At 50.7% G+C, this 12,479-nt stretch overlaps 2 protein-coding genes across 2 annotated transcripts in view; one reads left to right on the plus strand and one right to left on the minus strand.

Moving 5' to 3' along the window:
• The window catches only part of AVEN (apoptosis and caspase activation inhibitor), a 1,172,565-nt gene that overhangs the window by 1,090,696 nt on the left and 69,390 nt on the right, over positions 1–12,479 (minus strand). Inside the window, exon 2 of the mRNA XM_069638575.1 lies at positions 327–516. Within this exon, the coding sequence (XP_069494676.1) occupies positions 327–516 (190 nt within the window). The remainder of the gene's footprint in view (positions 1–326; positions 517–12,479) is intronic.
• The window catches only part of CHRM5 (cholinergic receptor muscarinic 5), a 339,169-nt gene that overhangs the window by 240,994 nt on the left and 85,696 nt on the right, over positions 1–12,479 (plus strand). The gene's annotated exons all lie outside the window — the stretch shown is intronic.

Here is a 12,479-nt window from a genome sequence, read left to right on the forward strand (position 1 = left end):
AACGTCTATCGCCCCTAGAACAGCAGCGTGTGCGAGGGATTACCAGGATGTTGCTGTTCATTGACCTCTGGCATCTTACTGGTTGCTACCAATTTATGACTGAAAAATAGAGATAACCAGTATACAGGAAAATATCTCGGTAGCTCTAGTGCTTTTAGTAGAGTCCTCTGCTTGGCGGAGACCACATCCAATCACAGCCCCTTCTACTTCACAAGATCCCAATGTTGCAATGGTTGAGACAATGCCTTCTCTTTACCCATTAAGTGCAACCATTGGCATGTGTTAATAGCAAAAGGAAAAGCAGAAGGGAAATAGATGGTGCTTACCGGCCGAACTGAGCAGGACATTGTAGTCCGTCCCCCTCTGCACCTCTACGCTCTCCTTCTGCGCCTCCTTCTCGGCATCCTCGTATCGGTTCCAATTGGAAACGACCTTCCGCCGGGAAAATCCGTACCCTGCCGACTCTTCTTCCTCCTGGCCGTCTTCACCCCGGGTCTCAGGATCATCTTGGTCAACCTGTCACAGGAGACGACCTCTGTTAGTGTACCCAGCCAAGACATACCAACTCTCTTGCCCTCTCTGCACAGCGATCAATAAAGCTCATCGAACAGTTGAACCACACAGAGAACATTCCCGATGGCCACTCATTCATATCGCTCTTGCTGCTTATGCGGGTGGGCAGGCAGATTGAAAAGTTGGCAGGGAGAAGAATCAACCAGACTCTTTGGAATATTCTAAACAAGCATTGTAAGAACAAATTACTTATGTGGCTTGGAACAAATGTACTTAGCTTCGAGTTTCATTTTTATCAAAGGGTAAACTCACTAACCCTCTCTGGAAATCCAAGTCAAATTCATAATGCTTTCATGTAGGTCTGCTGCCAAAAATGTTTACAAAATGTTTTAAATACAAATAAAAACCTACGGGGGTCTCTGTAAAAGGGGATGGAATGCACACAAGCCCTTTTTCGCCCCTTCAACGGTGCAGGAGTGGCACGAAGCAGAGCTTGCAGCTCTGCTGCGCTTCCCTCCTCGGTCTTGGAAGAGCACCACATTTTATGCCTGTATGAGAGTTGTATGCAGGCGTAAAATAAATAGATTCCTAAAGAATTAGCATCTGGTTAATAGCAGGTGGATTCAATAGTAATCCATTAGTAAACACCATCTGCAAAGCATAAGTCACAGGTGGCATTAACTTTTTTGTTACAAGACAGAGCATAAAAGTAAAAATTGAAGTTGATTTCTCCTCGTTTTACTCTTTTTATCTTTGTACTTGCCTTGCGAAAGGAAAAAATTGCACGCAGGGGACTCAACAGCCTCTCATTAAAAATAATCCCAAAGTGTTGCAAACTCAATAGGTAAAATCTAAAGAAACAAGTAATAGCTGTAATTGTAGCTCCACATTGAGCAGGTAGCACTTCTCCTTCAATGGATCGCTACAAAGTCACGGCCAAGTTATGATTTAGGATCCACTTTGGTACATTCACACACAAACATGGGAAGATTTTGTCTGAAATAAAACAAACTTCCTCTTAGGTCCTTAACTCCCAATGTTTTAAAAACTTTAATAACATTCTGTAACAACTTTCTCCTTTTCCCCTTACCTCTGCACTTGCACGATCTGAATGACACCTGGCCTAGTAGGATCGCTTGTCCGTCTTCCCCTTGTTTCCCTCCCTCCCTGCCTCGTCGCGCCTTGAAACACTTGTGTATAGGCGCGTTACAAATACCATATCATATCATATCATATTAATATGTGTGTACCTTCTTGTAAAATGTCGAAGCGGCCCCGACCCAACTCCCACAAAGTAAGAAATTGGTTATATTTGCAGTCTTCTTTCATGGCAGGTATTGCAAGAACTGTAAAGAAAATTACATCAACACTACTGGGGAAGCAGTTTTGGTCTTCAATTCATTCCAAAAATATATATGAAGTAGGTCAGAAATTCACCATTGACCTCCAGCTACTAAGAGGCGCATTTGCGCTATGAATGTAAGATTTTAAAAAAGATTGTGATTCAAGAGTGTTGATGCCAGCGTGATTATTCATTAGATATATATCATTATAGATGTAACTTTCTGTTTGGCAAATATCTCAAACTGGTTTGAAATTGATGTTTACTATATGCAGCGTTGCAGAGAACTACAAACATTGTGCTACATTCACCATAGACAGAATTTCCTGTTTGAGATGCGTATCGAATTGTACTGAAATTGGTTTTTACTGCGTGCACTACTGTAGACGAGTGCAAATACTCACAGTAACATTAACATGTATTAGAAATGGTAGAGAGGAAGAGGATGTGGTAATTCCACGGACATGATGCACAAGGAATGGCACTAATCTATGGTACTCATTTCCACACTAGTAGATGTTATTGTGCATCAGATTTGTAGATATGACTGCTCGATGTATACCCTGCATATCCAGAAATAGCTAGTGCTTCATCATTACCAGACTTCATCTGGAAGCGTAATCTTACTCAGAGTGCCAACAGGATTGGACGTGTTATTATATGGCCCAAGAACACCACTACATGAGGGATGCTCTGCTTCCATGCTGTAGATAAGGGCCAATGAAATGTATTATTAGTTTGCTATAATCTCAACAGAACTACAGTAGACTGTTTCTTTCACGATAAGTACATTTTGTAAAGCATGGTCTGGTTCATAGGTGGCATACCAATCATCCTGCATATGTTTTGGCATAATACTTCAATTGTCCCTCGCCAATGACTATGCTGGGCAGTGCTTATAGGAGTCGTAGGCCAGAAGAGATGGAGCCGTCTGAAAGGTTGAGTAAACCTGCCTGGTCTCATGCTACAAAGTCAGGCTTGATGCTGAGTAGAGGTGCAAATCAAGAACTAAGGACATCTATTAGAAGGCTGGCATACCTTAATGACAACCCCTAGTAATTACTTTCTGTCAGGATAGCTACAGATTGGTGATGACATGTGTGATGTCAATGATGCGGTTTGTGGTGTCATGTGTGTCTGTATAAGCACTGCATGGTGGGGGCACAATGAATGTTTGCGCAGCTTATTACTGGCACATTTCCATTGCTTTTAGTGTTCCTGCTGCAACTGCATCCTCTGAAGTAAAGTATTTGTTTTGAATTGACATGGTTTTTAAAGCTTAAGCGTAAACGGAATGTCTCTGATTAAAGTTTTGCCTCTGTATTGAAGAGGATCTTTAGAAGTGAAGGAGTTTAATAATGTTACTGCACTAAACATCACTTATTAAAGAGCTCTCTTTTTACAATCATTACTTACACACAACATCCGTTTAACAATGTTTTTCCACAAAATTTCAATTGTTTCTAAGTGATATTCCCAGGGGGCGAAAGTTGCATGCTACAAGTCAGCCATAAAAAGTTACTCGCCACCTCAATTCTACACATACATACAACACACCATTTCTTACTCTTCAAGGGTCAATTACCTCTAGCCACGGCTAATGTCGAGTGCAAATTAAAATCCCTAAACATCCATCATGTCCACACCATTGGAATAAAATAAGTATATCCTGAGAAAGTTTGTCCTTTAACAGTTTTCTTTACTGAATTTGAAAGATTTTTATAAGCAACTTTTTTTCATTATAACACCTCGAGCACAACGTTGTAAATTGCCTTTTTGATGGATGGAAGCCCCACCATAACATCCCTATTTCTAAGCGTTTTTATTAACCTTGTAGACCAAGAGTGGGTGTAAAGGGTTCGACACCTGCACTAAACTAGTGGATGCCGTTATAAAAGGGGTCTTCAGAACAACCCCTTTGTGTTCCTGCACTACTGAAGCAGAGGGCAGTCACACAAGCTTTACCACACCCGCAAACACCAATGACAATCAGGCTAAGGGGGTAAGGTGCCAACCCCTTGAGGATAACCCAATAAGACCACTGGTACTTTTAGACAACTTTTCTGCCCCCGCCTCAGCCAGACCCAAACACCCAGCAAGGAAGTTGATGTATTTCCCCTTACAGGACAGAGTTGCAACATTCCAAATTCACTAGCCCAAAGCGGAATTAAGCGCTCAAGAGAAGGAGTCAGACTTGCGCAAAGTTCAGGACTCCCAGGGATACAAAGTTGTATGCTACAAGCAAACATAAAAACGTTTCCACATGAAGGACAAAACAAACAAATGCTGTTCTCACGCCAGCACTGTGTAGATTACAAAGTTGGTATTTAGCTGTGACTTACAAGTTATATTCACACAGAACAGCTTTATTGAGTGTCAATTTAAACAATTTTTTAATTTTTTTTATTGATTCGGTTGAAACAAACCAACCTTTCAAAACTAAGTATTTGTCATTACGCAAGTAAAATATAACACACAAAAATTCATTCATTTTTTTTTCAGCAGTCTATACAGTATTATACCAAATATATTGATTCTGAACTGTACAAATTCATGTAAAACAGTGTGAGGTTCACAAATAAAACATGTTAAACAGAAATAAAGATATGGTAATTGTCATTTGCAGACGACTATACTCAACTGTAATTTACCTTTCAACATATATACAGCCTTAAAGAAATCAAGATCAACTATGTATTAACAGCCAACTCATTGTCTAACTGCAGGCTATCCAAGAAGCATGCAGTTGCCACCTGAATTGGCAAATATGATGAATTTAGTATCACAGACCAACATTGCTCAGTTTCTAAATTACCAAGATACTGACAATGTCTTCCAAAGTGCTTTAATCTTTGAGTGACCAAAGCTGTACATTGGGTAATTAGATGATGTAATGTTTCCAAGTTAGCAACATTGTTGCAGAAATGACAGTAACTTTCTGTAGCTGCAATTAGCCTTCGCTTCAGCAATAGTGCTCTAGACGGCCAGATGTTAAATCGTAGTCACAGAATTGCTGAGCAAATTTTAATAGCAGGAGCTCTAATAAGGTACAATGGCAGAGTTCGCATTTTTTGGGGGGGAAACGTATTGTGTCTCCATCCACATAAGTCAAACATAACTTGCATGTTTTGATCCAATCATGCGTATACATTTGATTTTTTGCTTTATCCAGGTTCTTTATTAAAGTGTCAATAGAGACACACGCATGACCCAAGATATCATACACAGTATTAAGCCACGATGTAAAGAAAGTATTTGTCGTGGCAAACAGATGAATTGTGAGCTCCCTTAAGAGGACATTGTGTTCAGAAGATGTTAGACATTTTCTAAAAAGGGAGCATAAGCGCCAGTTGTACAAGGCTTGGAGTGAAATTAGACCCATCTCATAACGGATCCAGCAGGCCGGAATGGACGGTGGTAGTCGTAATATATTTTTCCAAAATGTACTTTCCCATTTATCACATTTTAGACTAGTAGTTGTAGGTAAAGTTTCTAAACCATATAGCAAGCCTGGAACAGCTTTTTGGTTCCAATACATTAATGCTGGTTTAGTTGAAAATTTCCCGTATTTGTACATAATTAGTCTAGTTTGCGAAATGGCAGTATCCACCTTCTTCTCCACTCTTTCCAGCTGTCCTTTGGAATGATTAGCCAGTTCAAATATCATGCCCAGATATGTATATTGGGGAACAAAAGTTAGATTTGTTTGACTGATGGACCACATAAATGATTTAGCTTTCCTTTTGGGGGGAAACAAAACTATTTGAGTTTTGTTGGTATTGATGCGCAATTAGTTTTGTACGGTGTATGTATTGAAGGCTCCAAGCAGCTTTTGCAGACCATTTTGAGTTTTTGACACGAGCACCATGTCGTCTGCATGCATTAAGCTTTTTAACTGATGGTTATTAATTTTAGGAGAATCAGAAGTCACATTTTGAAATGTTTGTTTCGTATCATGAATGAAATAGTTAAAAATTGAGGAAGCCAAAAGGCAACCTTGCTTCAATCCACAAGCTGTTGGTATAGGTGATGACAAAACCCCATCCAATGACAGACAAACACAAATAGAAGTCTCTGAGTGGAAGGCAAGAATGATTTCAAATGGGGTTAACGGGCATTGATCGCGTTTCAATTTGTTGAATAGAAGCACTCTAGATACTGAGTCAAATGCTGAATGCAGGTCAATAAAAGCTAGGAATAATGCTTGCTTTGTGACTCGGCAATGTGCTTTAATTGAATTTAATGTTAACAAGTTGATCTGCGTGCCCATCCCTGCAATAAACCCAGTCTGATAAGGATCTGGTAATGAATTTGTAAGAGTCCATTTATTGAATTCAACTAGAATGATTTTGGAGAAAATCTTGCCAGGAGACTCTAAGAGGGCAATTGGGCGATATTTATTGGGATTACATCCATCCCCTTTCTTGAAAATCAGTATAATGATCGAAGATTTCCAAGATGTTGGTATAGTACAGGAATTGACAACTGTTTGCAACATGCGGAATAGTATGCGTGCCCACTCGACCCGATTAGCTTTAAGCATAGCATTAGAAATTCCATCTGGGCCTGCGGCCCTCGAGCTGCTTGCTTTTTTTATAATGTCTTCTATGTCCGTAGCGGTGAAATCTAAATGCCATCGAACTGGCCGTGATTGAAGAAATATTTTGTGGTCGAATTTGGGATCTGCATAAAGATCTTGGAAATACTCGACCCACTGATGTTCATTAACTGAATTTAATTGGGCATCCGCATCTCTATTGTAAGCATAATTTCCAAGAAGGTGCCACATTTGAGCAGAGTTCTTATTAGACATTGCCCGAGCCATACTTTTGCTATCTTTTTGGAACATTGATGATTTATGACTCTTTATCCAGTTCTTAAAGCGAGTTTTGGCATTTTTTAGTAATTGCCAACGGTCATTGTTATCTGATGCCAGAATATGATGTTTAAGTTGTCTAAACTCACAGGGTAATTCATAGAATTTCGCAGAAAAGTGTCGCAAGCGGCTGGCGCAGTGTATCCGCGTGCGATTGTCTGCACCAGGCACGTGCGCCAAAACCAATTTCCGCGCACAGCTTATTCATGGATTTCAGGCTCCCAAACCAGCCGTGGCGCAGAGTATCGCAGCGACCCTGCATCAGTGCCAGTAACGCCCCCAAGAACGCCCTCGCGCAAGGAAAAGCCATCAAAATCGCTAAATCATCGCAAAGGGCTGCGCTAACCGTGGACCAGTTTACATGGCTGCCAAACAAGGAACGCAAAGCGGGTAACGTTCATATCAGGGGTACGCGGGAAGTATTACATGCGATTAGCCAGGGTACGTGTATGACAGGGGTACGCGTGAAGTTTTACACGCGATTAGCCAGGGTACGTGTATTACAGGGGTACGCGGGAATTATCACACGCAATTTGGCTGGGTACGTGTATTACAGGGGTGCGCGGGAATTATCACACGCGATTTGGCTGGTTAAGTGTATTACAGGGGTGCGCGGGAAGTAACACACGCGATTAGACTGGGTGGGTCCTCACAGGTGTTTCCTGTACACCCTCCACAGGCCCCTGCAGGCAGCCCACAAAACAGGGGACTACCCTGCACACTTGCTCATGTCTCCCACCCCCCACAGCAGTGTGGGGCACCCTCCACCAGGCCCCCACTCATGTCCCCTATCACCCCCACCCTCCAGCCACCATGGGCAGCCCCAACCAGGCTCCCACCCATGTCTACCACCACCCCCACCCCCCACCCACCATGGGCAGCCTCCGTCAGGCCCCCACTCATGTCTCCCACCACCCCCACACCCCCAGCAGTGTGGGGCACCCTCCACCAGGGCCCCACCCATGTCTCCCACCACCCCCACCCCCCACCCACCATGGGCAGCCTCCGCCAGGCCCCCACTCATGTCTCCCACCCCCCAGCAGTGTGAGGCACCCTCCACCAGGCTCCCACCCATGTCTACCACCACCCCCACCCCCCAGCACTGTGGGGCAGCCTCCACCAGGCCCCCACTCATGTCTCCCACCACCCCCAACCCCCAGCCACCATGGGCAGCCCCCACCAGGCCCCCACTCATGTCTCCCACCCACCCCCACCCCCCAGCAGTGCAGGGGCACCCTCCACCAGGCTCCCACCCGTGTCTACCACCCCCCCACCCCCCAGCCACCATGGGCAGCCCCCACCCGGCCCCCACTCATGTCTCCCACCACCCCCACTCCCCCAGCAGTGTTGGGCACCCTCCACCAGGCCCCCACCCATGTCTCCCACCACCCCCACCCCCCACCCACCATGGGCAGCCTCCGCCAGGCCCCCACCCATGTCTACCACCACCCCCACCCCCAGCCACCATGGGCAGCCCCCACCAGGCCCCCACTCATGTCTCCCACCACCCCCACCCCCCCAGCAGTGTGGGGCACCCTCCACCAGGCCCCCATCCATGTCTCCCACCACCCCCACCCCCCATCCACCCACCATGGGCAGCCTCCGCCAGGCCCCCACTCATGTCTCCCACCCACCCCCACCCCCCCCAGCAGTGTGGGGCACCCTCCACCAGGCTCCCACCCATGTCTACCACCACCCCCACCCCCCAGCACTGTGGGGCAGCCTCCACCAGGCCCCCACTCATGTCTCCCACCACCCCCACCGCCCAGCCACCATGGGCAGCCCCCAACAGGCCCCCACTCATGTCTCCCACCCACCCCCACCCCCCAGCAGTGCAGGGGCAGCCCCCACCAGGCTCCCACCCATGTCTACCACCCACCCACCCCCCAGCCACCATGGGCACCCTCCACCAGGCCCCCACTCATGTCTCCCACCCACCCCCACCCCCCAGCAGTGCAGGGGGACCCTCCACCAGGCTCCCACCCGTGTCTACCACCCCCCCAGCCACCATGGGCAGCCCCCGCCAGGCCCCCACTCATGTCTCCCACCACCCCCACCCACCCAGCAGTGCAGGGGCACCCTCCACCAGGCCCCCACTCATGTCTCCCACCACCCCCACCCCCCAGCATCGAGGGGCAGCCTCCACCAGGCCCCCACTCATGTCTCCCACCACCCCCACCCCCCAGTATCCAGGGGCACCCTCCACCAGGCTCCCACCCATGTCTACCACCACCCCCACCCCCCAGCACTGTGGGGCAGCCTCCAGCAGGCCCCCACTCATGTCTCCCACCACCCCCACCCCCCAGCCACCATGGGCAGCCCCCACCAGGCCCCCACTCATGTCTCCCACCCACCCCCACCCTCCAGCAGTGCAGGGGCACCCTCCACCAGGCTCCCACCCGTGTCTACCACCCCCCCACCCCCCAGCCACCATGGGCAGCCCCCGCCAGGCCCCCCACTCATGTCTCCCACCACCCCCACCCCCCCAGCAGGCCCCCACCCATGTCTCCCACCACCCCCACCCCCCACCCACCATGGGCAGCCTCCGCCAGGCCCCCACTCATGTCTCCCACCCACCCCCACCACCCCCCAGCAGTGTGGGGCACCCTCCACCAGGCTCCCACCCATGTCTACCACCACCCCCACCCCACAGCACTGTGGGGCAGCCTCCACCAGGCCCCCACTCATGTCTCCCACCCACCCCCACCACCCCCCAGCAGTGTGGGGCACCCTCCACCAGGCTCCCACCCATGTCTACCACCACCCCCACCGCACAGCACTGTGGGGCAGCCTCCACCAGGCCCCCACTCATGTCTCCCACCCACCCCCCCAGCAGTGCAGGGGCAGCCTCCACCAGGCTCCCACCCGTGTCTACCACCCCCCCACCCCCCAGCCACGATGGGCAGCCCCCGCCAGGCCCCCACTCATGTCTCCCACCACCCCCACCCCCCACCCACCATGGGCAGCCTCCGCCAGTCCCCCACTCATGTCTCCCACCCACCTCCACCCTCCCCAGCAGTGTGGGGCACCCTCCACCAGGCTCCCACCCATGTCTACCACCACCCCCACCCCCCAGCACTGTGGGGCAGCCTCCACCAGGCCCCCACTCATGTCTCCCACCCACCCCCCCAGCAGTGCAGGGGCAGCCCCCACCAGGCCCCCACCCATGTCTCCCACCACCCCCACCCCCCAGCCACCATGGGCAGCCCCCGCCAGGCCCCCACTCATGTCTCCCACCCACCCCCACCCCCCCCCCCAGCAGTGTGGGGCACCCTCCACCAGGCTCCCACCCATGTCTACCACCACCCCCACCCCCCAGCACTGTGGGGCAGCCTCCACCAGGCCCCCACCCATGTCTACCACCACCCCCACCCCCCAGCACTGTGGGGCAGCCTCCACCAGGCCCCCACTCATGTCTCCCACCCACCCCCACCCCCCAGCAGTGCAGGGGCAGCCCCCACCAGGCTCCCACCCATGTCTCCCACCACCCCCACCCCCCAGCATCCAGGGGCACCCTCCACCAGGCCTCCACTCATGTCTCCCACCACCCCCACCCCCCAGCATCCAGGGGCACCCTCCACCAGGCCCGCACTCATGTCTCCCACCCACACCCACCCCCCCAGCAGTGTGGGGCACCCTCCACCAGGCTCCCACCCATGTCTCCCACCATCCCCACCCCCCAGCCACCATGGGCAGCCCCCACCAGGCCCCCATTCATGTCTCCCACCCACCCCCACCCCTCAGCAGTGCAGGGGCACCCTCCACCAGGCTCCCACCCATGTCTACCACCACCCCCTCCCCCCAGCCACCATGGGCAGCCCCCACCAGGCCACCACTCATGTCTCCCACCCACCCCCGAGTCACCATGGGCAGCCTCCGCCAGGCCCCCACTCATGTCTCCCACCACCCCCACCCCCCAGCCACCATGGGCAGCCTCCGCCAGGCCCCCACTCATGTCCCCCTGCCCACAGGCCCTGACAATCCTCAAGCATGTGCCTCATGACCAGCCACCACAGCCCAAAGACACAACCAAGTATTACATGTGCCCATGATACTACTCCAATGGAAACAATGTCAATCAACACATGTGTCTCACACACACACAATGGTTGCAAGTGAACCTGAAAACCCATATCATGACATGCATGAAAACAATGAGATGAAACCACAAATTGAAGAATGAAAAAATCCAAATAATGTATTAAAAACAACAGCAATGGCAATCAAAATTAAACAAAATACACAAGTAAAAAAATAACAAAATTAAGCTGGCTGTCCCTTTTCAAATTAAAATCAATAAATGATAATCCAAAAAAATATCTTCCAAAGACAATCCAAAAAAATATCTTCCAAAGTTCAAGTCCATGAAAAGGAAATGAAGGGAAAAAAGAAATAGAAAACCATTGCTCCATGGGAAAAAATATTCATAGTAAAAAAAATATCCAAATCCAAAGTCCAACTATGTACAAAGTATTCAGGGTCCATCATCCCAAGAGAAAAAATGAAACCTACCAAAAAACCTATCTAAAATGGAACTATATACAAAAGGTGGAGCAGTGTCCGTCGACTCCAAATAAAAATAAACTATAAAGGAAACCTATCACTAAATAACTATATACAATGGCGGCGGGCTAGTCCAGCGGCTCACTTAGTGGTGTTCCGGGCCAGGGCATCATCGAACTCCTCGTCTATGTCCCGGAGGCGGTCCTGTTCCATGGCCCCGAGGGTCCGCAGGGACGCCGACATGTTCACCTCCAACTCCCTGCGGATTGCCTCGAGCCACTCGGCCCGCCTCAGGGCCCTCCGCATGGAGTTCTCCGCCCTGACCATCATGAGCCGCGCCTCTTCCGCCCGCCGCCGCTCCGCATCTATGGCGTGGCCCAACCGCTGCCACACGGAAGACACTTCCTGTCCAGGGTCCTCCTGCCCTCCGGCCGATGCCTGCCCCTCCGATGTTGAAGGCCCCGAGCTATCGTGGCTCCCACCTACAGCCTCCTGCTGCTGCAGCTGCTGCTGTCCATGTGCCCTGTCCGATGGTGCCTGCACATCCTCCTCCAGCTGGGGTGCAGTCGTTGATGTGGCCACCCCTGCTGGACGTCCGACTCCCGACTGTGGCAGGGATCTGTTGTCCACCAGCCTGGCCGCACGGTCGGAGGCAGCTCCACAGGGCACCCAGGTGACACATGGGTGGGAAGATGGCATGGAGGACGACGGGGGCACAGGGGGTACTGTGGAGAAGGGGGGTCGGAACAAGGTCCAGGAAACGGAGGAATCCAGCCCTGGTGAGCTGTCCCAGTGGGTCAACGCGGTCAACGAGCCATGCGAGAAGACGTGCAGACTCATCATGAAAAGACTGCAGGTCAGCTCGCATGGCCCGTTGACGCCATGCCACCCCACCCTGGACAGGTTCAACCTGGTGCAGGATAGCCACATCCGCAGGGAGAGGAAGGCCAGGTGTTGTAAGCCAATCCTCTCCCTGAGAACGGGTCTGGAGGTAGGCATCCCCGCTGGTGCAAGATGATGCAGTGACAGGAGCAGGGACAGGATTGCACACAGGCACCTCCGCGGTGACCTGTGCTGCCTCCTGTCCCTGATCCTGCACTGCACCACTAGCACCAGTGGAATCCCCACCTCCAGACCCCGCCACTGTCGCTTGCACGGCCTCCTCCTCCCCCAAAGCCCCCACCAACCTGGATGACTCCGTGCCATCTTCCTCCGTTGGGCCCTGTGGGGTCCCAGCTGCCCCTT

The sequence above is a fragment of the Ambystoma mexicanum genome, chromosome 14 (genome assembly GCF_040938575.1).
Source record: "Ambystoma mexicanum isolate Mex_15411 chromosome 14, UKY_AmexF1_1, whole genome shotgun sequence".
NCBI classification, from domain to species: Eukaryota; Metazoa; Chordata; class Amphibia; order Caudata; family Ambystomatidae; genus Ambystoma; species Ambystoma mexicanum.